Source organism: Saccopteryx bilineata, chromosome X (genome assembly GCF_036850765.1).
Source record: "Saccopteryx bilineata isolate mSacBil1 chromosome X, mSacBil1_pri_phased_curated, whole genome shotgun sequence".
In the NCBI taxonomy this organism is placed as follows: Eukaryota; Metazoa; Chordata; class Mammalia; order Chiroptera; family Emballonuridae; genus Saccopteryx; species Saccopteryx bilineata.
Genome location: NC_089502.1, coordinates 99,395,088 through 99,418,261, shown reverse-complemented (window position 1 = coordinate 99,418,261; position 23,174 = coordinate 99,395,088). Strand labels below are relative to the sequence as shown.

General features: G+C 47.9%; 1 protein-coding gene across 2 annotated transcripts; it reads right to left on the bottom strand.

Annotated features, from left to right (window-relative positions):
- Positions 1–3,472: 3,472 nt before the first annotated feature.
- Positions 3,473–22,667, bottom strand: TBC1D25 (TBC1 domain family member 25). Of its 2 annotated transcripts, none has more exons than XM_066249531.1 (6): positions 22,430–22,667; positions 20,748–20,857; positions 19,261–19,415; positions 5,735–5,862; positions 5,412–5,600; positions 3,473–5,135 (listed from the first exon to the last, which is right to left on the bottom strand). In XM_066249531.1, the coding sequence occupies exons 1-6, from the start codon at positions 22,547–22,549 to the stop codon at positions 3,777–3,779; spliced, it is 2,061 nt and encodes a 686-aa protein (XP_066105628.1). In that variant the 5' UTR covers positions 22,550–22,667; the 3' UTR covers positions 3,473–3,776. The 2 variants fall into 2 exon arrangements, with proteins under 2 accessions (XP_066105628.1, XP_066105629.1); XM_066249532.1 differs by lacking the exon at positions 22,430–22,667 and adding an exon at positions 21,859–21,920.
- Positions 22,668–23,174: the final 507 nt, after the last annotated feature.

Below are 23,174 nucleotides of genomic sequence, written 5' to 3'. Positions count from 1 at the left end.
TATTAGAACTTCTTTTTTCTTAGAGAGAGAGAGGGTGGGTGGACAGACAGGGACAGACAGGAAGGGAGAGAGATGAGAAGCATCAACTTGTTGTTGTGGCACTTTAGTTATTCATTGATTGCTTTCTCATATGTGCCTTGAGCAGGGGGCTTCAGCTCAGCTAGTGACCCCTTGCTTAAGCCAGCAACCTTTGGGCTCAAGCCAGCAGTGACTATGGGGTCATGTCTATGATCCCACGCTCAAGCCAGCAACCCTGTGCTCAAGCTGGTGACCTTGGGCTTTTGAACCTGAGTCCTCAGCATCCTAGGTTGACATTCTATCCACTGAGCCACTGCCCAATCAGGCTACTATTAAAAATTCTAATATCTTATGTCATATTCTCTATTTTCAGTATTTTTCCGTTTCTTTTTTTTCTACCATCATACTCATACCTTGGAATTTTTTTAGCTTTTTAAAAATATCTCTTGTTCTTGTTTTCTTTCTTATGTTATCTATTATACTTATTTAAAAGTATTCATCTGTCCCAACACTTCTGCTTTGATAGTATATGTCCCCCAGCATAGTAGGCAGCCTCCAATATAGGCCCCAATGATCCCTGCCTCCTGCTATTCACATCCTGCGTAGTCCCCTCCCATGTTGACTAGGGTTGGTCTGTGTGACCAAGAAAATACAGAAGAAGGGATGGAATGTCATTTCTTTCTTTTTTTTTTTTTTTTTTTTTTTCAAAAGAGACAGGAAGAGAGATGAGAAGCATCAGTTCCTCATTGTGGCACCTTAGTTGTTCATTGATTGCTTTCTCATATGTGCCTTCACCAGGGGGCTCAAGCCAGCATCTTTGAACTCAAGCCAGAGACCTTGGCTCAAGCCAGCGACCATGGGGTCGTGTCTATGACCCCACGCTCAAGCTGGCGACCCTGCACTCAAGCTGGTGAGCCCATGCTCAAGCCAGATGAGCCCGTGCTCAAGCTGGAGACCTTAGGATTTCGAACCTGGGTCCTCAGCATCCCAGGGCAATGCTCTATCCACTGTGCCACTGTCTTGTCAGGCAGAATGTAATTTCTGAAGTTAACTTAAAATAGACACTGTGGTTCTGTTTTGGTCACAGTCTCTCACCTGTTTGCTGGGACCACATGTTGTGCGGAGGCCCATGGAGAGGCTCAGGTGGTATAAAACCGAAGCCTCCTGCCAACAGCCCCATGAGTAGGCCATGTTCAAAGGGTCCTCCAGTCAAGTCCTACCCTCAGCTGACTGCAGTTCTGGCTGATAACATGACTGACACCTATGAATAAACCCTGAATTAAAACCACTGGACTAAACTGCCCCCACATGCCGATCCTCAGAAACTGAGAAAATGGATTTGTTGATTTAAGTTGTTAAGTCTGGAGGTAATTTGTTATATAGTAACAACTAATACATCTGGTTTGTTTTTCTCTGGAGGTAGTTATACTACCCCAGTGTCTAGTTACCCTTTCGTTTTCAACATTTCTAAATCTTCGTATGTATGTATACTGCTGGACTTTTTAAAAAATCCAATGGCTCAGTGGATCGAGCCCATATTCTCGACGTGAACAGCTGTTCTGTCTGGTAAAATGTATTGAGGGATGGCTGAGAGCTAGACTCAACACTGCTCAATCACCTGGACTTCAAGGGGGATGGGGATGTGTGGGGAGATAAGCCAGAGGGTGATAGCCCAGAGCCACAGGACAGAACTTTCACTCCCGTCTGTTGTCACACCACCTGACAATTCCTCTAGCAGGGCTTTCATCTTCAAACCGTCAGAGGAGGCCATCATCCTGGGTGTCACCACCAGCCCTGCGGTCTGGAGGGGAGAGGTAGAGGAGTGACTACCTCTGATCCTGTCCTCCCCTCAGCAGGGTGTTTGGTGCCCTGACATGAATCCCCTGGACACCTGTCCCAGTGCTTGGGATGATTTCTGCAGTGATCAGACAGACAAGGGCCTTCCCAAGGCAACATGGCAGAGAGGTAAGAGCCAGAACTTAAATCTCTAACCTATCCTATTTGTTGCCTCTTCATCTGCCACTCAAACTATTGGCCAGTTAAAGACAAGCCTTCCATTTTCCCAAAGGTCTTCATAGCTGTGCTAGTTTCTGGAACTCGTGTTTCCCTCTGTGGTTTCTCCAGGGTTCCTTTTCTGCAAGGGAACGGGTGGTTTGTGCTGTTTGCCATCTTGGTAGGAACCAGATGGCCCAGCCCGGTTTCCTCAGGGACCAAGTTTCCTGCCCCTCAGGGTTCTCTCAGCCTCCTATTCACAGAAAGGACTCCTTTGGCCCTCAGAGGTCCCAAGCCACCATACACAGAATTGATTTGTCTGGCCCTTCAAATATATCAGATCATTAATCATAGACTGCTCCAGGGGGTGTGAGCTGGTTACTGACAAAAGGGGGACAATTCAGGTCCTCAGAAGGCCAAGACCCTGGTATCTTGGCTGGTCCTCGGGGGGTGTGTGCGTGTGTGGGCTGCCTGCGCCTCTTGTGCGTACTTGTTAGACCTGCAGTCTTGGAGCACCCCAGACACGGGATGACCTTGTTCTGCTCTTCCATTGACTGAGTCTTTTACTGAGGAATGGTCAGCTTCCCCTCCAATATTGAGATGCGATGGGACCCTTTTAAGGGTTATCTCTAGCTTTATATGGCATTCTTGGGGAGTCAGACGAGAGGATGGCTGCCCTAATGTTCCTCATCTCTGTTAGCATTACCTTGTGCACCAATTTCTGGCCAGAAACTGGCACGGTGAGGCCGCACCTGTAGGACCCTAGTTAACACACCGATTGTCTGCCACATTCTTGTGGAGGCCAGCACCTGAACTGTGACACCATCTGCCTTCTGAGAACATAAGTGGGAAAAAGGACTTTCTTTTGGTCATTAACTTCTAAATAAGTAGGTGTCTTCTTTTAGGGCCAGAACTTTATCAGTGCTTGATTTGTTCGTCCATAGTAGTGGAATTGAGAAGGTAAATAAAAGGTGTCTGTTGGTGAAACAGGACGGGCACCCATGAGCTAGAATCCCATTTTAGGGCTTAGAGCCTCAAGGTTTCCCCAAGGCAAGTGACAAGAACAGAAGCCTGAGACTTAGTCCTGTGCCTAGGACTGCCAGAATTAGTGCAGAAGACACAGGGGAGGGTCTGGATCCCAGAACTGGTGACGTGTGGAAGGCTAGCAGGGCTGGCCCAATGTTTCTAAGTAGTCCATACTGGCCAGTCTTTGTGGTGAACCTTGCCCTTTTTAAGTCAGGATCTCTCTGTCCTCATTCAGGGGCCTGTCCTGAAAACATATGTTGACAGCTATAACTCAAATGCTTACAGGTACACAGATGTACCACACAGCAGCTGCACGGCTTCCTCAAGTAGTCCTCCACCTGGGCTCATCTTTTAGAACCAATTTTCAGTATCCAGTCTCCCACCAGTGGGGAAGAAGGCACTGTATGTCCCACCCTCCCAAGTGAAGTCAGCTCCATTAGGTAAAGAGCCCCTGGGGACCACATCTATATTGTACAACAACAACAAAAAAACCAGAAAGAAGGCTGAGGAATAAACAGACCACAGTGTGCAAAGTACAGTTGTTAAAAACAAAGCAAGAAAAACAGAAGAGGTTGTAGCCTCATGAGACAGTGCTGAAGCAGAGCCCCATACTCTTAGACCTGCAGAGAGAGGGTTCCATACTCCAGGTCTACGGCAAGCGGGGTGGTAGGGTCTCATGTGAAAACCCTCATGGCAAAGAATGGAGATCTGGTGGGGCTGATGGTGGGCTGGGAGCCTGATCAAGATGGGGCTGTGGCCTCAGCTCCCTCCTCTGAGTCCCACACCTCGGACTGCAGGTAATCGGCAAAGAGAGCCTTGGCCCGGCGTAGGACACGCCCCAGGTGGTGTTTCCGCACAAGGCGGTCAAAGTGCATGGCCAGCTCGTTGTAATCCAGCCCGTTGCGCATGATGTGGTCACGGTGCTCCAGCAGGATGGCGAGGCAGAGGAAGAGCATGAATGGGTTCCCCCGGCCAAACTCTTGGGGTGGGGGCAGGCCCAGTGGGTGTGGGTGTGGCAGGGAATTCTCAGGGTCTTGTAGGGGGCCCACCTCTGGCATCAAGGGGGATCCTGCAGCCACATCACCAGCAGGAGAGGCCTCCTGGGAGGATGGCAGAGATGAGGAGGATGGGGAATCAGGGCGGGAAGAGGAAGAGAGGAGTGGGTCTGAGTTCAGCAAAGGCTCAGAGAGGGACTTGGAGCTGATGAGGGCAGCTGGATGGGGAAGCTGGACCAGAGCGTCCCTCCTGGGGCTGGTGTTGTCCCTGAGTTGTTGGAGGTCATCCAGACTGGCTTGTCTCAGGAGACGCCCCCCGCCACTAGGCCCCTGGCTGCTCATGGTCAAGTGGTCAACTACATCTTCAAAAGCACTGCCTCCTCCACCAGCAGGCCTCAACATGTGCCTCTGTCGCATGGGCCGCCCCCTGTGGCTACCGAAGCCAGTGTCTGCCACTTGGCTGGGGGGTCCAACAAGCTCTACCTCATGTTCAGGAGGATCGGGAGGCAGCGAACTCCAGGTGACCTCAAGCATGCGGAGGGCATCATCGAACGCGAACTCGCGCTTGAGCTCGAGCAGCAGCCAGCGGTAACAGAAAAAGAGATCGTCGGCACCAGCTTCTTGAAGATACTGGTAGAAGTCAGGGTCAGCGTGTCGCAGCAGCAGCTTGAGGTGGGCGAACTTGGTGGCCATGGCACGGCCATCAGGATGGAAGTTTGCAGCTAGGCGCTTCATGATGCCACAAAAGCAGACAAAGGCATGGCCCTCGTGGTCCATGACAGCAAGGATGGGCGAGGCAAGGTCACTCATGCCCTGGCAGTAGGACACTTGTGGGTGGGTAACGGCATAGGTGGTGAGCAGGTCATGCAGTGCTCGCAGGTGCGGGCCGTCCTCGGGCCCCGCATAGTAGGGGTGGGCCCGGTCGGTACGCAGCACATCCTTGAGGACCGTGCTGCGGATGAACTCCAGGTCCTCGGGGCTTGCTCGCTGTGCCCATTCGCTCTTAAGCTGCTCGTATTCCCGACTCTTGCGTTTCATGTAGTCCATCCGTTCGCGGCCTGTCAGCCCGTCTGGATACACATTTAGCAGGTACCGCCACACCACCTGGCGGGGGACAAAAAGGATGAGGCTGAGGTTCTAGAGATGAGCCGCCACATCTCTGGGGATATCTGTCACCACCAACCCACCTGCCCTGGACCTTTGTCCTCCTTCAGAAATATCCACCTCCCCAGCTGTGACTCCTAGCCCCCCATGAAGAAGAGCTCACTGCTCTGGGACATCACCACACCATCCCATGACAGTGTGGTCCACCGCACGTGTCTCATGAGATACTCACGACTGCAGGAGTGGTGGATCCCATGAGTGGCTGAGGAGGCTCACCTTTCGCAGGGAGGGCTCAACACCACCATGGTAGATCCGCAGCCGCAGCTCCTCAGGGCGGGAGAGCTGGCCCTCATGGTCCAGGTAGGTGTGGAACTCAGCATCACTCAGTGGTGGCTTAAAGGGCTTGACATCCTCCCCGTATGACCAGCTCAACACCTGCTGGACCTTAGACAAGGTGCGGCCCACCTGTGAAGGAGGGAAGGAGCCACCGGTCAGCTGGGCAGGCTAGGGGCAGGTGCCAATCAGCATGCTCAGAATCAGAGGAGCCAGGTAGGCCCTGCCCTACAACCAGAGCTGGGCCCGGGGGTCCCTGAAACTACCTGAGAGAGGATGGACTGTGTGAAGGGCAGGGCGGCCGTTGTCAGTGATGACCGTTTCTCAGCCAGCAGCACGTCGGAGCCGATGACATCCTTGGGGCTGATTATGTCCCAGTCTTCCAGCAGTGGGCCTAGACAGACAGAGTGAAGCGACATGAGAATGGGGAGGGGAACCCCACAGCTCACGGCCAGGTTCCTCTCCTACCAAAGCTAGGCAACCACCAGGCCATGAGCGACTCCCACTCCCTCTTTCCATGTCATCTAAATCAGTGGTTTTCAACCTTTTCACACTTGGGGATCAGTAATAATAGGAGAATTATCTCAGGGACCGCTAAGGCAAAAATCTTCCTGAGCACAAGCGAATTCGACTAAGATTGCTAAGTCTATAATCTTCATAAAACATCAGGGTGGGCCCTGGCTGGTTGGCTCAGCGGTAGAGCGTCGGCCTAGCGTGCGGAGGACCCGGGTTCGATTCCCGGCCAGGGCACACAGGAGAAGCGCCCATTTGCTTCTCCACCCCTCCGCCGCGCCTTCCTCTCTGTCTCTCTCTTCCCCTCCCGCAGCCAAGGCTCCATTGGAGCAAAGATGGCCCGGGCGCTGGGGATGGCTCTGTGGCCTCTGCCTCAGGCGCTGGAGTGGCTCTGGTAGCAACATGGCGACGCCCAGGATGGGCAGAGCATCGCCCCTGGTGGGCGTGCCGGGTGGATCCCAGTCGGGCGCATGCGGGAGTCTGTCTGACTGTCTTTCCCTGTTTCCAGCTTCATAAAAAAAAAAAATGCAAAAAAAAAAACAAAACAAACATCAGGGTGGTTAACTCTTTCATGGATCGGCACAAAATTTCTAGCGGACGGGTCTGCAGACTGGCGGTTGCAAAACATTGATCTAAAATCATGTAAAAAACAGAGTCATAAATAATTCTTTTCTATTAGACTGACATTTTTTCTTTTTTAAGATTTTATTTATTGACTTTTGGAGGGAGGGGGAGAGAGAGAGAAAGAGAGGGAGAATGAGAAAGAGGGGGAGGAGCAGGAAGCAGCTACTCAGTAGTAGTTGTTTCCCCTATGTGCCCTGACCAGGCAAGCCCAGGGTTTTGAACCGGCGATCTCAGCATTCCAGGTCAACGCTTTACCCACTGCACCACCACACATCAGGCCAGATTAACTGCCTTTTTTGGTTGTGTGTGTGTGTGTGTGTGTGTGTGTGTGTGTGTGTGTGTGAGAAAGAGGAACAGATAGGGACAGACAGACAGGAAGGGAGAGAGATGAGAAACATCAATTCTTTGTTGCGGTTCCTTAGTTGTTCATTGATTGATTTTCTCATATGTGCCTTGACCGGGGGGTTACAGCAGACTGAGTAACCCCTTGCTCGAGCCAGCAACCTTGGGTCCAAGCTGGTGAGCTTTTTGCTCAAACCAGATGAACCCGCACTTAAGCTGGTGACCTCGGGGTCTTGAACCTGCGTCCTCCACATCCTAGTCAGACGCTCTATCCACTGCACCACTGCCTGGTCAGGCTAACTGCCTTTTATATTAAGTAACTGTCTTACAAAATGGCTAGGCATACTCTAATAGTAACATTTTAACCAGTGGAACCATGGTTAAAATGGTTCCTCTCTCTCTCTCTCTCTCTCTCTCTCTTTCTCTCTCCTGCCCTCCCACAGCCAAGGCTCCATTGGAGCAAAGTAGGCCTGGGCACTGAGGATGGCTCCATGGCCTCCAGAGCACACAGGAGAACCTGGAGCATACAGCATTCCAGGTCAAATGCTTTATCCACTGCTCCACCACAGATCAGGCCCTTCTCTCTTCTTTATTTTATTTTATTTTTTTACTTTTATTTATTCACTTTAGAGAGGAGAGAGAGAGAGAGAGGAGAGAGAGACAGGGGGGAGGAGCTGGAAGCATCAACTCCCATATGTGCCTTGACCAGGCAAGCCCAGGGTTTCGAACCGGCGACCTCAGCATTTCCAGGTCGACGCTTTATCCACTGCGCCACCACAGGTCAGGCCCTTCTCTCTTCTTTAAACCCCCTCACATCCTTTCTTCCCACCTCAAATGTGATGTGGTGGCTAAGGCAGCAGTGGCCACCTAAAGGTAAGGTTGAGAGATTTAGGAGATGTCAGCCCTGGCACCACAGAGCTGCTAAGCCAACAACAGCAACATCTAGTGGCTTTCAAACTCTATTATATGAAACAAATCAACTTGGATTTGTTTAATCCATTGTCATTTGCAGGTAAGTGGCATCTCTAAGCAGCATTTTCATGGAGTTCACTTTTTTTCTTCAGAGCTGTGGGGGAAGCAAATCCTAGGCTGCATTTTTTTTTTGTTTTTTTTTTTTTGTTTGTTTGTTTGTTTTTTTCTGAAGCTGGAAACGGGGAGAGACAGTCAGACAGACTCCTGCATGCGCCCAACCGGGATCCACCCGGCACGACGCTCTGCCCACCAGGGGGCGATGCTCTGCCCCTCCGGGGTGTTGCTCTGCCAGGACCAGAGCCACTCTAGCGCCTGGGGCAGAGGCCAAGGAGCCATCCCCAGCGCCCGGGCCATCTTTGCTCCAATGGAGCCTCGGCTGCGGGAGGGGAAGAGAGAGACAGAGAGGAAGGAGAGGGGGTGGGGTTGGAGAAGCAAATGGGCGCTTCTCCTATGTGCCCTGGCCGGGAATAGAACCCTGGTCCCCTGCACGCCAGGCCGACACTCTACCGCTGAGCCAACTGGCCAGGGCCCTAGGCTGCATTTGGATGTCGCTGCCCCTCCTTAAATGTCTCCCATTGCACTGCAAACCAAAGGGGTCCAAGAGGAGAGAGCCACTCTGGACACGACCTCCTTCTCTGTTCCTCATGTGAGGAACAGGTCTCTATCTGTTCAGTTGCTTAAGGTACTGAGAGATATCCTTGCTGCTTCCCATTCTCTCAACTCCCAGGGCCAAACCGTTTTTAAGGCCTGTGGCTACTGTGTGCAGAACATACTTCAGTATCACCTCTTCGCTCATTTCCACCTTGTCATCACATCTGAGCCATACCACATCTCTCATCTGAAACGGCCACCTAGCCAGTCCCTGTTTCCCCTCTGCCCCTCTCTAGTCTCTCCCAACAGCTTCCAGATTGATCTTTCTAAAACATTAATCAGAGCATGAAAGCACAACAGCTAAGTCCTGGGCAAGTAGCTCAGTTGGTTAGAGCATTGTCCAGAAACATAAAGGTTGCAGGTTCAATCCCAGGTCAGGGCAAACACAAGAATCAACAAATGAATCATAAATAAGTAAACAACAAACTGATGTCTGTCTGTCTCTCTCCCTTCCTCTCTGTCTAAAATCAATTTAAAAAACCCAGAATAGGTATAATGAGGAAGGTCAAACCAATGGTCTGAAAGACCAAGAAGAACCCCTTCAAGGCACAAACCTAAAGCTTGATGATTAAGTGAAAAAGCAGAGACCTGGAGGGCAGGTCCAGGAGGCCTAATATATGATATAAATACTAGGACAAGCAGGGGGAGCGAAGGGATCAGATGGAGACAGTTATCACACAGGCATGAAGGAGAATGTCCCTGAGATGAAGAAATGGCTCATCGAGTCTTAGGATTATTTAATAAACAACACATACAACAGGCCTCCCCCAACTCTATCCAGATGCCGGTGAAATGTGCAAATTCCAAGAAGGAAGAAAAACTCTCGTCAGCTTCCAAAGATAAGGAACAGGCTGCTTACAACAGAAAGAAGGCCAGAATGAGGATGGACTTCTGTTCCACAACTCTAGAAGCAAGAAGACAGTGGCTCCGAGCACCTGTGGAGCACTGAGAAGAGAGACCTGAGTTCCAGGGGCCCCATGCCCAGCAAACGGTACATCTCTACGGTGGCCAAAGAAAGACATTATTGGTCACTAGAGTACATCTAATCCACGTACCTTATTGGAAGAGAACAAAGAAGTTCTCGAAGGAAACAACTGCTGAATGACTATAAGGGCTCAAAGTAGGGAAGGCAGAGAATGGGTAAATGGTGACAGGCCACAAGTTTGTAACATATATAGTTATACATAAAATGACAGAGACACTGTGATTGGGAGTTTGTAATCTTTTTTTTTTTAATTTTTTTTATTTATTTATTCATTTTAGAGAGGAGGGGGGAGATAGATAGAGAGAGAGATTGAGAGAGAGAGAGAGAGAGAGAGAGAGAAGGGGGAGGAGCAGGAAGCATCAACTCCCATATGTGCCTTGACCAGGCAAGCCCAGGGTTTTGAACCGGCAACCTCAGTGTTTCTAGGTTGACGCTTTATCCACTGCGCCACCACAGGTCAGGCGGGAGTTTGTAATCTTAAGTGTTACTTTAGCATTCCTGAAACATAAGCAACCTACTATAAAGAAAAGATAATGATAGCTTGGAATTTAAAAAGAAACAAAAACCACCATCTAAGCAAAACCCAGGAGTTAAGGGTTAGGGACCAGAAGAAGAATTAAAATTAGAAGTGTTCCGAAGCTTCCATTTCAAGGGCCAGGGACGGTGGGAAACACTGGAGGGGAAAAGCAGTTTAAAGATTGTACTGTCAATTGTGTGAAAAAGCATAAATTCAGCTATGGGATTTTTTATTTATTGATTGATTTCAGTGAGAGAGAGGAAGGGAGAGGGAGAGAGGGGGGGGAGGGAGAGAGAGCGAGCGAGAGAGAACACAGATCTGCTCCAGCATGTGCCCTGACCGAGGATCGAACTGGCAACCTCTGCACCTTGGCACGGTGCTCCAATCAACTGAGCTACCTGGCCAGGGCCAGCTGTGGGATTTTTATGAGAGATCTACTTAAAATTCAGTGACAAAGAAAGGATGAAAACTGAAGAAACCTGAAGGTATACCTGGCAAACACAAACAGAAAGCAAGACCAGCAATGTGAATTACAGAAAAAACATTCAAGGCCAGCCTGACCTGTGGTGGCACAGTGGATAAAGTGTCGACCTGGAACACTGAGGTTGCCGGTTCGAAACCCTGTACTTGCCTGATCAAGGCACATATGGGAATTGATGCTTCTTGCTCCTTCCCCTTCTCTCTCTCACTCTCTGTTCCTCTTTCCCTCTCTCTCTCTCCTCTCTGAAAAATTAATAAAGTCCTTAAAAAAAAAAAAACATTCAAGGCCAAAAACATTACAGGAAAAGAGACATTCTATATTGATTTCAAAAAGAAAAACCCATTAATAAAATGAGTAAAGGATTTCTACAAGCACAAACTCATCTAGTGGCAAAACCTGATCTAAACTGACATGAGACTATATATAGTTTTTATGTAACCCACTAAGTGTGAATATGTACACATTTCCCTGAAGAAACACCCAAATGTTGCAATATGGGGTGTTGCCCCAGGCTCTGCTTGTGGTATTACACAATATATGCTATCCGTACTACATTTCCTTATCATAAGATTATCAAGCTTCCCAAACCCTAAATTAATATATAAAGGCTGTGTACTTGGTTGGTGAACGCACAGTCTAGTGTACAGATGATGGATTTGGAATAGTAGTGTTCCCTTGTCTATTGCGCGGTTAGGTTCCAGAACCTCCTGCAATAGGAGAAAATCCGAGAAGTAGCGACCTTATATTTAATTATTTATATATATTTTAAGGCTTTATAAACCCTCCCCACACTCTTATAAACCCTCCCCACACTGATATTAACCTTTCCCACACTCTTATTAACACTTGATATGTATTTTACATACGTGTGAGTCTCTGTCTACTCATCTGCTGTATGCTATGGATTTTATTTCAATTTAATATTCTTTTAATGTTTTAATTAATATTTTTTGTTTTATATATTATTTTCAATTTTTTAGGCTAGAAAATGCTTATTTTACTGCAAAAATAATTAAAATAATAAATATATAAAAATACCTATATACTGCAAAATCCCACAATATAGCGAAAAATCTGCGATACAAAATTAGATATATACAATTTAAAATCCGCGATACAAGGCCCTGGCTGGTTGGCTCAGTGGTAGAGCGTTGGCCTGGCGTGCAGAAGTCCCAGGTTCGATTCCCGGCCAGAGCACACAGGAGAAGTGCCCAATTGCTTCTCCACCCCTCCCCCTCTCCTTCCTCTCTGTCTCTCTCTTCCCCTCCCGCAGCGGAGGCTCCATTGGAGCAAAGATGGCCCGGGCACTGGGGATGGCTCCTTGGCCTCTGCCCCAGGCGCTAGAGTGGCTCTGGTCACGGCAGAGCGACGCCCCGGAGGGGCAGAGCATCGCCCCCTGGTGGGCAGAGCGTAGCCCCTGGTGGGCGTGCCGGGTGGATCCTGGTCAGACGTATGTTTGAGTCTGTCTGACTGTCTCTCCCCGTTTCTAGCTTCAGAAAAATACAAAAAAACAAAACAAACAAAAAAATAAAATCCACGATACAGTGAGACCATGAAAGGTGAACTGCTATATTGCCAGGGATGACTGTACACCTGAAACCTGTGTAATTTTGTTAACCAATGTCACCCCAATAAACTCAATTTTAAAAAATGCTGTGTAGGCCCTGGCAGATTGGCTCAGTGGTAGAGTGTCAGCCCAGTGTATGGAAGTCCCAGGTTCGATTCCCGGTCAGGGTACACAGAAGAAGCAACCATCTACTTCTCTACCTCTTCTCTTTCCCTTTTCTCTCTTTCTATTCTCCTCCTACAGCCATGGCTCGATTGGTTTGATCAAGTTGGCCTTGGGTGCTAAGAATGACTCCATGGCCTTGCTTCAGGCACTAAAACAGCTCAGTTGCTGAGCAATGGCCCCAGACAGGCAGAGCATTGCACAGTAGGGGGCTTGCCAAGTGGATCCCAGTTGGGCTGCATGCAGGAGTCTGTCACTCTGCCTCCCCACCTCTCTCACTTAATAAACAAAAAAATGCTGTGTAATGCCAATCAGAAATCTAATGATTTTTTTCCCTGGAACTGGATAAAATTATTTTAAGGTTCATATGAAAGAATTCACATTTAAGAATAGTTAAGAGTCTGACCAGGCGGTGGTGCAGTGGATAGAGTGTCGGACTGGGATGCGGAAGACTCAGGTTCGAGACCCCGAGGTCACCAGCTTGAGCGCAGGCTCATCTGGTTCGAGCAAGGCTCACCAGCTTGAGCCCAAGGTCGCTGGCTTGAGCAAGGGGTCACTCGGTCTGCTGAAGGCCCACGGTCAAGGCACATATGAGTAAACAATGAACAAGTAGGGTGCTGCAACAAAGAACTGAAGCTTCTCATCTCTCTCCCTTCCTGTCTGTCTGTCCCTATCTGTCCCTCTGTCTGTCACACACACACACACATACACAAAAAGTATAGTTAAGAAAAAGAATAGTAGGAGTATGGCAATGCTTGCCTTATTAAAATTTACCACAAAAGCACTGTGATAAAAATACGATGTTAGCAAAGCAATAAACAAACAGAGCCAATTGGTGGAATGCAATAGAATGCTCAGAAATAATTCCAGCCTGACCAGGCGGTGGCGCAGCGGATAGAGTGTCGGACTGAGATGCGGAAGACTCAGGTTCGAGACCTTGAGGTCGCCAGCTTGAGCGTGGGCTCATCTGGTTTGAGCAAAGCTCACCAGTTTGGACCCAAGGTCGCTGGCTTGAGCAAGGGGTTACTCGGTCTGCTGAAGGCCCGCGGTCAAGGCACATATGAGAAAGTAATCAATGAACAACTAAGGAGTTGCAACGAAAAACTGATGATTAATGCTTCTCATTTCTCTCTGTTCCTGTCTGTCCTTATCTCTCTCTCTCTCTTACTCTCTCCCTGTCTCTGTAAAAAATAAATAAAAATAAAATGAGGTCATTATCATAAAAAAAAAGAAAAGAAAAAATTCCAAGTATACATGGGAACTCAGTATTGACAAAAGTGGCATTTCAAATCAGTGGTTATTTAAAAAATGATTCTGGTATAACCTGAAATTTTTTAGAAAAGCTCTGTCTACTTATCACAATGTCTTCTGTGTGTGTGTGTGTGTGTGTGTGTGTGTGTGTGTGTGTTTCCTGGAGTGAGAAGCAGGGAGGCAGAGAGACTCCTGCATGCGCCCGACAGGGATCCTCCCGGCATGCCCACTAGGGGGCAATTCTCTACCCATCTGGGGCATTGCTCTGTTGCAACTGGAGCCATTCTAGCGCCTGAGGCAGAAGCCATGGAGCCATCCTCAGTGCTTTGGCCAACTTTGCTCCAATGGAGCCTTGGCTGCGGGAAGGTTAAAGAGAGATAGAAAAGAGAGGGGGAAGGGTGGAGAAGCAGATGAGTGCTTCTCCAGTGTGCCTTGACAGGAAATTGAACCCGGGACATCCACACACAGGGCTGATGCTCTACCACTGACCTAACCGGCCAGGGCCATCACAATATTTTTTTAAATTTGATTTTAGAGAAAGAGAGAGAGAAACATCAGTTTGTTGCTTTACTTATTTATGCATTCACTGGTTGATTCTTGTATGTGCCTTGACCAGGAATTGAACTGGCAACCTTGGCATACTGGGACAATGCTCTAACCAACTAAGCTACCCAGCCAGGGCCTACTTATAACAATGTTGACAGAGTAGAGATTTATATATAAAAAAGAAAATAATCAGCATAGTCGTTGATATAGGAGAATACTTATATAAACTTGTGGATGGGGAAGATGTTCCAAAGTAAGAGGAGAAACTCATAAATCATAAAAAGATAGCTGTATGTACAGAATGCATATAAATCAGCCTGAGCTGTGGTGGCGCAGTGGATAAAGCGTCGAACCGGAAGTGCTGAGGTCGCCGTTCGAAACCCTGGGCTTGCCTGGTCAAGGCACTTATGGGAGTTGATGCTTCTAGCTCCTCCCCCCTTCTCTCTCCCTGTCTCTCTCTCCTCTCTCTCCCTCTATCTCTCCTCTCTAAAATGAATTTTAAAAAAAACAACAAAAAACAGGGCAGAAAGAGAAAGAGAGACAGGAAGGGAGAGAGATGAGGAGCATCAACTTATAATTGTGTCACATTAGTTATTCATTGATTGCTTCTCATATGTGCCTTGACTGGGGGGCTCCAGCCAAGCCAGAGACCCCTTGCTCAAGCTAGTGACCTTGGGCTTAATCCAGTGACTTTTGGGCTCACAGGCACAGGTCGTGTGTATGATCCCATGCTGAAGCCCGCGGTCCCACGCTCACAGTGGTGAGCCCGCACTCCATTGGGTGATCTTTGGGTTTGAAACTGGGTCCTCAGTGTCCCAGACCAATGCTCTATCCACTACACCACCACCTAGTCAGGCATTATTTATAATTAAACCTCCATCTATTGGATACTTTTTTTTTTTTTTTTTACAGAGACAGAGTGAGTCAGAGAGAGGGATAGACAGGGACAGACAGACAGGAACGGAGAGATGAGAAGCATCAATTACTAGTTTTTCATTGCGCATTGCAATACCTTAGCTGTTCACTGATTGCTTTCTCATATGTGCCTTGATTGCGGGCCTTCAGCAGACCGAGTAACCCCTTACTGGAGCCAGCGACCTTGGGTTCAAGCTGGTGGGCTTTTTGCTCAAGCCAGATGAGCCCATGCTCAAGCTGGCGACCTCGGAGTCTCGAACCTGGGTCCTCTGCATCCCAGTCCGACGCCCTATCCACTGTGCCACCACCTGGTCAGGCTGATACTTATTAATGTATAGTACGATACCATTTATGTTACATTCACACTACTTGCGTATATATACAAATATGAATACACTTAAGTATCTGTATATGGGGACAAATTTCTGTGTGTGTATGGGCAGGTGTGAATAAGTAAAGGGCCTGTAAGGTTACATTCAAGCCAATCACAGTGGCTCCTGCAGGGCAAAGGAGTCAGGGATTCAGATTAGGCATAGTGGTTCCAGGAGACTTCAGCGTTATTTGAAATGCTTTTCATTTATAATAAGAAGAATGTATTCACTAGGTAATTAAAATTTAGTTTCTTTTATGCAACTCCAATCAAATGTTAATGGAATAATAAGCTAATTCTATTAAATAAAAAGAACAGTGAGTATACAGAATATTTAAGAAATTTTTTATTTTTATTAGGGTTTTTTTGTTTTATTTATTAATTTTTAGAGAGAGGAGAGAGAGAAAGGGAGAGGAAGTGGGGGGAGAAGCAGGAAGCATCAAGTCATAGTAGTTGCTTCCTGTATGTGCCTTAACCGGGCGAGCCCGGGGTTTCAAACCGGCAACCTCAGTGTTCCAGGTCAATGCATGATCCACTGTACCATCACAGGTCAGACTATTTTTCTATTTTAAAATTTTTTATTTATTTATTTTAGAGAAAAGGGGGGGAGAGAGAGAGAGAGAAGGAGAGAGAAGGAGAGAGAGGGAGAGAGACAGACAGAAACATGGATCTCTTTCTGTATGTGCTGTGACCAGAATCAAACCAGGAACCCCTGTGTTTTGGGATGATGCTCTTATCAACTGAGCCATTAGGCCTGGCTCAACAAAATTTTTTTTTAAATTATTTATTTATTTATTCATTTTAGAAAGGAGAGAGAGAGGGGAAGAGAGAGAGAGGAGAGAGAGAAGGGGGGAGGAGCAGGAAGCATCAACTCCCATATGTGCCTTGACCAGGCAAGCCCAGGGTTTCGAACCGGCGACCTCAGCATTTCCAGGTCGACGCTTTATCCACTGCGCCACCACAGGTCAGGCACAAAAATTTTTAAAAAGGAAATCGAAATCATTAAATATATCATTAAGCTATGTGTTTAAAATAACATGGAATTGGCGTATGATTTACAGAGATCAATGTTAGAGAATCAGGAATTTAGAAACAAACCTATGCAGATGCGGGGACTTGTAAATAAGACAACAGAAGGAAAAGAACATTCTATTTTAAAAAATGACTTATAAATGTCTCCCTGCTTTATTTGCATTCCTTTCAGTTCTTACGCAGTTGGGGTTTCCTCATGTATGTGTTAGCGCTACCGTGTCTATTTTACAGGTGAGGAGAGCGAGGCTTGGGGAATTAGTAAAGTGACGGACCTAAGCACAGAGGGCTACTCAGTGGCAGAGGTTCCTGTATCTCTGGCTACCTGTCTTTGTGTGTGTGTGGGGGTGTGTGACAGAGATAGAGAAAGGGGCAGATAGGGACAGAGATGAGAAGCATCAATCCTTTGTTGTGTCTCCTTAGTTGTTCATTGATTGCTTTGTCATATGTGCCTTGACCTGGGGCTCCAGCAGAGCAAGTGACCCCTTGCTCAAGTCAGCAACCTTGGGCTTCAATCCTGCAACCTTTGGGCTCAAGTCAGTGACCATGGAGTCATGTCTGCGATCCCACGCTCAAGCCAGCGACCCTGTGCTCAAGTTGGTAAGCCCGCGCTCAAGCCAGTTACTTGGGGTTTCGAACCTGGGTCCTCTGTGTCCCAGTCTGACGCCCTATCCACTGTGCTATCACCTGGTCAGGCATCTGGCTACCTGTCTTTGTCACCATCTTTCTCTCTTTCTGTGTCACCATTTGTCTCTTTGCCCACCTTTGTCAACATCTTTCTCTGACTCTTGTTTTGCTCTCTCTCTGTCTTGTCTCTTTTCCTCAATGCTGCCAATTGAAAGCACAAAATTATTTTTTAAATTTTTATTGATTTTAGAGAGAGAAAGGAAGGGGGAGAGACAGAGAAAAAAAACATTGATCTGTTTTTCCACTTATTTATGCATTCATTGGTTGATTCTTGTATGTGCCCTAATTGGGGATCGAAGCTGCAACCTTGATGTATTAGGACCATGTCCTAACTGAGTCACCTGGCCAGGTGCCAAGACCAAAATTTTGCAGAGTCAAATGGTTAAGAGCAAAGATTGGGGAGTCATTTCAGCCCCCACCTGGGTTCAAATCCTGATCCCCTACTTACTGTCTGTGTGACATGGACAAGTTCTGCCCCCTTTCTGAGCCTCAGTTTCCTTATCTATAATATGGGGATAAAACCGGCCCTACCTGATAGGACTGCTTTGATAGTCCAATGAATAAATATTACGTGTGTAAAATGGCCCCAAGTGTTTAACACGTTAACTACTTATATGTTATTATGATGTCAATTAAATGCCTCATTAATCCTAAATGGCCACAGGAGTTCCCTGAGGCTGGGAACCATGCCTTCCATTCCATAGTTTTGTTTAAAAAAATTTCAAACCTACAGTAAAGTTAAAAAGATGAATACACTGAACATCCATACATCCTTCACCTATAGGCAGTTCCCCTAACTATTCACAATTTTGCTACATTTTGCTCTCTCTGTGTATATATATATATTAGTTTGGGGTGAATCTGTGTGCTCTGAGGGACCAACATAGTCAAGAGTAGGGGAATAGCCTGACCAGGTGGTGGTGCAGTGGATGGAGCGTCAACCTGGGACACTGGAGACCCAGGTTTGAAACCCTGGGGTTACTGGCCTGAGTGCCGGCTTATCCGGCTTGAGTACAGGCGCACCAGCTTGAGCATGGGGTCGCCAGGATGAACATGGGATCATAAACATGACCCCATGGTCGCTGGCTTGAGCCAAAAGGTCACTGGCTTGAAGCCCAAGGTCACTGGCTTGAGTAAGGGGTCTCTGGTTTGGCTGGAGCCCCTGGTCAAGGCACATATGAGAAAGCTATCAATGAACAACTATAGTGATGCAACTACAATGTTTGTCCTCTTTCCCTTCCTGTCTGTCTGTCTGGCTTGCTCTGTAAAAAAAATAAAGAGTGAGAGATTAAATATAAAGAGGCCCTGGCCGGTTGGCTCAATGGTAGAGCGTTGGCCTGGCATGCGGGAGTCCTGGGTTCGATTCCCAGCCAGGGCACACAGAAGAGGTGTCCATCTGCTTCTCCACCCCTCCCCCTCTCCTTCCTCTCTGTCTCTTCTCTTCCCCTCCTGCAGCCAGGGCTCCATTGGAGCAAGGTTGGCCCGGGCGCTGGGGATGGCTCTGTGGCCTCTGCCTCAGGCGTTAGAATGGCTCTGGTTGCAACAGAGTGACGCCCCGGAGGGGCAGAGCATCGCCCCCTGGTGGGCGTGCCGGGTGGATCCCGGTAGGGCGTATGCGGGAGTCTGTCTGACTGCCTCCCCGTTTCCAACTTCAGAAAAATACAAAAAAAATAAAATAATAAATAAAAATAAATATGAAAAGAGAATAAAAAGCTGAGAAATCAAGGGAACAAATGAATGAGTGAGCAAGAGTACAAACAAATGAATATGAGTGCAGGATGAATTATGAATAAATATGACTACCATTATTATAAATAGCACTGTTATATTTACATATTATAATTGAAACATACAATACTAGAGCTCTATTATTGCATTGTGTAATTGTATATTATTAGATTATATACTACAATAGTAAACATGATAATTATTATTATTAGAGCTAATTTGAGCATTACAGGTATTTTACATAAATTTTCCTGTTTAATACTCCCAATAGCTCTAAGACACCATCATCTCTACAGGTAAAGAAACTGAGGCCCAGTGGCCAAGCCAGGATTTGGAACTAGGCCACCTTGTTCCCTACCCCACTGTGAGGGAGTGTTTTGCAAGGTATGGAGTCATCCTATGGGGACAGTGTAAGTCCCAGAGCAGTGTCCACCAGGACACTGGGTACTCACTGTCCTCAGTGGGCCGAATGTCTACACGCAGCTGCAGGTAAGGTTTGGAGGCAGTAGCGAAGGCTGTGCTGAGGTCCCAGTCAGACAGGAGTGAGAGGTAAGCTTCTTGCCCCAGCCGATCCCGGCCCAGGTAGCTGATAGCAAAGTTCTTCTTCCTGGACATGGAAGGTGCAGCAGCTCTCAGTGCCCCAGTGCCCTGGAGGTCTCAGGGATGGTTTCCAAAAGAATCGGGGGGGGGGGGGGGCCCTGGCCGGTTGGCTCAGCGGTAGAGCGTCGGCCTAGCGTGCGGAGGACCCGGGTTCGATTCCCGGCCAGGGCACATAGGAGAAGCGCCCATTTGCTTCTCCACCCCTCCGCCGCGCTTTCCTCACTGTCTCTCTCTTCCCCTCCCGCAGCCAAGGCTCCATTGGAGCAAAGATGGCCCGGGCGCTGGGCATGGCTCTGTGGCCTCTGCCTCAGGCGCTAGAGTGGCTCTGGTCGCAACATGGCGACGCCCAGGATGGGCAGAGCATCGCCCCGGGCAGAGCACCGCCCCTGGTGGGCGTGCCGGGTGGATCCCGGTCGGGCGCATGCGGGAGTCTGTCTGACTGTCTCTCCCTGTTTCCAGCTTCAGAAAAATGAAAAAAAAAAAAAAAAAAAAGAATCGGGGAAAGGTAGGTGGTATTGACAATTTTTTACTATGTGTTAGGTATTGTGCTAAGAACTGTGGGAAGACTGTTCATCTCTACTTCATTACACAAATACAGAAACAGACACACACCTGTTTGTATCCACATTGGAAACTGGTAAAATCTTGGTACCCTCTACGGAGGGTAACAAGGTAGTTGAAGGATAGAAGTGGAAAGAAAGCAGCCTTCTTACTGCATAAAAAAAGCAATATGTATGACTGTCATTTTTTACAACAAAAGATGTTTATGCAAAAAAGATCAAATAACAAGTAGGAATTTGTTCATCAGATACACTTGTGTAACTATGCAAAGAAGTATGATGTGTGATGACAATTATAACCATGGACACATCCTAAATACCCATCACTTTTGTACTCTTTGTTACCATGTGCATGTATTCCTACAAAACTAAACAAAACTAAATAACCATCATACCTGCCCTCAAGAAACATCAATTTTCATCTATCAGGTTGGCAAGTTTTCCTGTGTATTCTAGTAACCCGTGTTTGTGAGGGAAACAGAAATTTTATATGCTGCTGAGACTGTAACTTAGTAAAACCTATCTGGAGAACATGTTGGAACCATCCATTGAAATAAAAAACATATACCCTTTAATCCAGCAGTATCATTCCTAGGAATTTATCCTATGTCTAGATACTCCAAGATACGCATACTTGGCTATTCACTGTGGGATTTTTTATAATAATAAAACCAGAAAATAAAAAACCTACCAAACAGCAATGAAAAAAACCAAAACCCCTAAAACCCACTGTTAAGGTGGGCAACTCACTAGTTGGTCACCAGCATCTCGTTACTCACCCATTCAAGTCAAACGCTCGGATGAGGATGTGCTGCAACACATCGAGTGAGGTGATCTGGGGGTCAACAGCAAAAGAGCGGAACTCAGGTGACATGAAGCTCTCACATTTCTAGGGAGAGAAGACACAGGGTAGGCCATCAGGGGCCATATCACCCCGCTGAAGTGGAGTGAGCAGTAGGAAGCAAGGTCAGGGAAGTGGTGAGGGTCAGATCAAGGTTGGCGTTCAGGATGATGGTGAGGACTTTGGTTTTTATTCTGAGTGAGTCAAGAACATTGAGAGAGTTCTGAGCAGAGGAAAGATGTGGTCTGACTTGAGATTTACAGGATCCTCTGGCAGCTCTGCTTAGAACAGACTGTGGGGCAAGGGAGAAAGCAGTGGTCTAGTGAGGAGGAGTCTACTGCAATAGTCCAGGTACCAATCCTCCTTTTATATCCTTTCAACCATGGTTGCCAGGGTCATCATGTCCAGGCTGGCCTCTACTAAATCAGTGCTCCATGCTGCAACCAATCTAACACATCGAGCTACAGCACCCCTCTGCTTAAATATCTTCAAAGGGTCCCCAACAGGTGGGCCTATAGGACCCTAGCCAGCCTCTCTCCCGTCAGCTTTTTTGTACTTCACACTCTCGACACTACCAAACTTCTGTAAGTTACTTTGAACACATCCTGGCTTCAGGCCTTTGATTGTGCTGATCCTCCTGTCTGGAAGGCCCTTCCCACCTTCTTCAAATGATGATAGCTCAAGTATCATCTCTTTTCTGAACCACCAAACATCTACCTTAGAGCTTCCTCTAGGACACTGAAGTGATCTGTTTACTTCTCTCCAGAATCTACTCTTTTCTCAGCACCACCAGTGCTACCACCCTATTCCGAGCCACCATCACTGCTTGCTGGAAATAGTGCAACAGCTTTCTTACCCAGACTACACACCAAAGACCCTTCACCATCTGCCCCTCTCTCCCCCTGACTCACCTTCATTCACTCTTCCTGTCACCCTCTCAGCTCCAGCAATACAGGGACCTAAAGGCATGTACAAAGTTCATCCACACTTCCCAGCCTTTGCCTTTGCTGTTCCCTCTGCCTAGAACACTCAACATCCCTGACAGGTACCTGGTGACTTCTTATAATTCAGGTTGCTGCATCTTCAATACCTCTCTGGGGATTTCCTTGTACAACCTTAGCAAAAGTAACAGAAACTTTTTCATTATTTTCTCATGACATTCACCAGTGTCCGAAGCATCTCATTTACTTAGCTGTTTGTCTCCCCCACGAATACACGAATATGTCAGCTTATCCAGGTGGGGACACTAAAGTGCATTCTCAACACATGTTAACCGACTTCAGCGCTTCCTTTTCAGACAGCAACTCCCCATTCTTCAGGGTCCCACTCCTCAATTAATTAAGACCCTTTCTCCATCCCTATAGTCCCTCTTCTCTACCCATTATCTCCACCCATCCATTCCATAGGCTCCTACCCCTCCACTTGCAGTCTCCACGCCTTCCAGCTCTGCTCCCGCATTCCCAGGTCCTGTCTACTCCACGCCCTGCCACCATCACTAGGCCCTCAAGCCTAGCCCTTCAGGTAACACCCTAATTCTCAGGTCCCGCCCTCCATCCTAGGACAGTCACTGCCTTCTCCACTGGGAGCTCAGGCAGAATGGTTGAGCGCAGCCAACCTCACCTTGACTCGGACCCGTACCACCTCTCGCTCCTCCTCCTCAGCCGCCGCCCCTTGGGTTCCCCCGCCAGGCGGGGGCGCTCCAGAGCCAACCAAGTCCGAGGACCCAGAGGTTGTCGCCATCCCGCCGCCACCCGCCTTAGGGTGACGGGTGACAGCTGTCCCCCTACTCCTGCGCGCACTCCAAAGTGCGAGCTCCCGCAGCCCCACCTCGCGCCCTGGCGCAGGCGCAGAGGGCACTGCGCGACCATAGCACACACACCCCCTCCCCCGCCTCCCCCGCCCCTCCCACCTGGCAGAGTAAAAGAGGTGTTTGCGCGTGCGCATAGAGTATGGTTGCCAGGAGTCCCGCCCCCCAACGCTAGACATTGTGCCTCAATTCAGCCAGTGCGCAGGCGCTTACTGAGGTCCCACTTGCCCTTGTCAGAGGTTTGATTGTTTGGGCAGTTTACTTCCGGATTCATCTAGTTAGTTAGAGGATGACCTATCAGAGCGAAAGAACTGGGCGGGGAAAGACAGCTGATGCGCGATGATTTCAAGGACCGCCTACAGTCATTTCAAGTTACCTCTTGTCTTTGCTTACAAACGATGTCACCTATTTCAAATACTTTGGTCCTTTTTTCAAATGAACCCACTGAACGAAAAAATAACCCTTTTCCCAGAATATTTTATTTTTATTATTTTTTTTACAGAGACAGAGTCAGAGAGAGGGATAGATAGGGACAGACAGAAAGGAACGGAGAGAGAT

What these genes read in the sequence shown, in the direction of transcription:
- TBC1D25 (XM_066249531.1), bottom strand. Translation starts at nt 22,549, where the DNA reads ATGGCGACAACCTCTGGGTCCTCGGACTTGGTTGGCTCTGGAGCGCCC. An exon ending in CGAGCGTTTGACTTGAATGG is followed by an intron (nt 19,416 to 20,747) that starts GTGAGTAACGAG and finishes TTCCATGTCCAG; the next exon opens with GAAGAAGAACTTTGCTATCA. An exon ending in CATTCGGCCCACTGAGGACA is followed by an intron (nt 5,863 to 19,260) that starts GTGAGTACCCAG and finishes CTGTCTGTCTAG; the next exon opens with GCCCACTGCTGGAAGACTGG.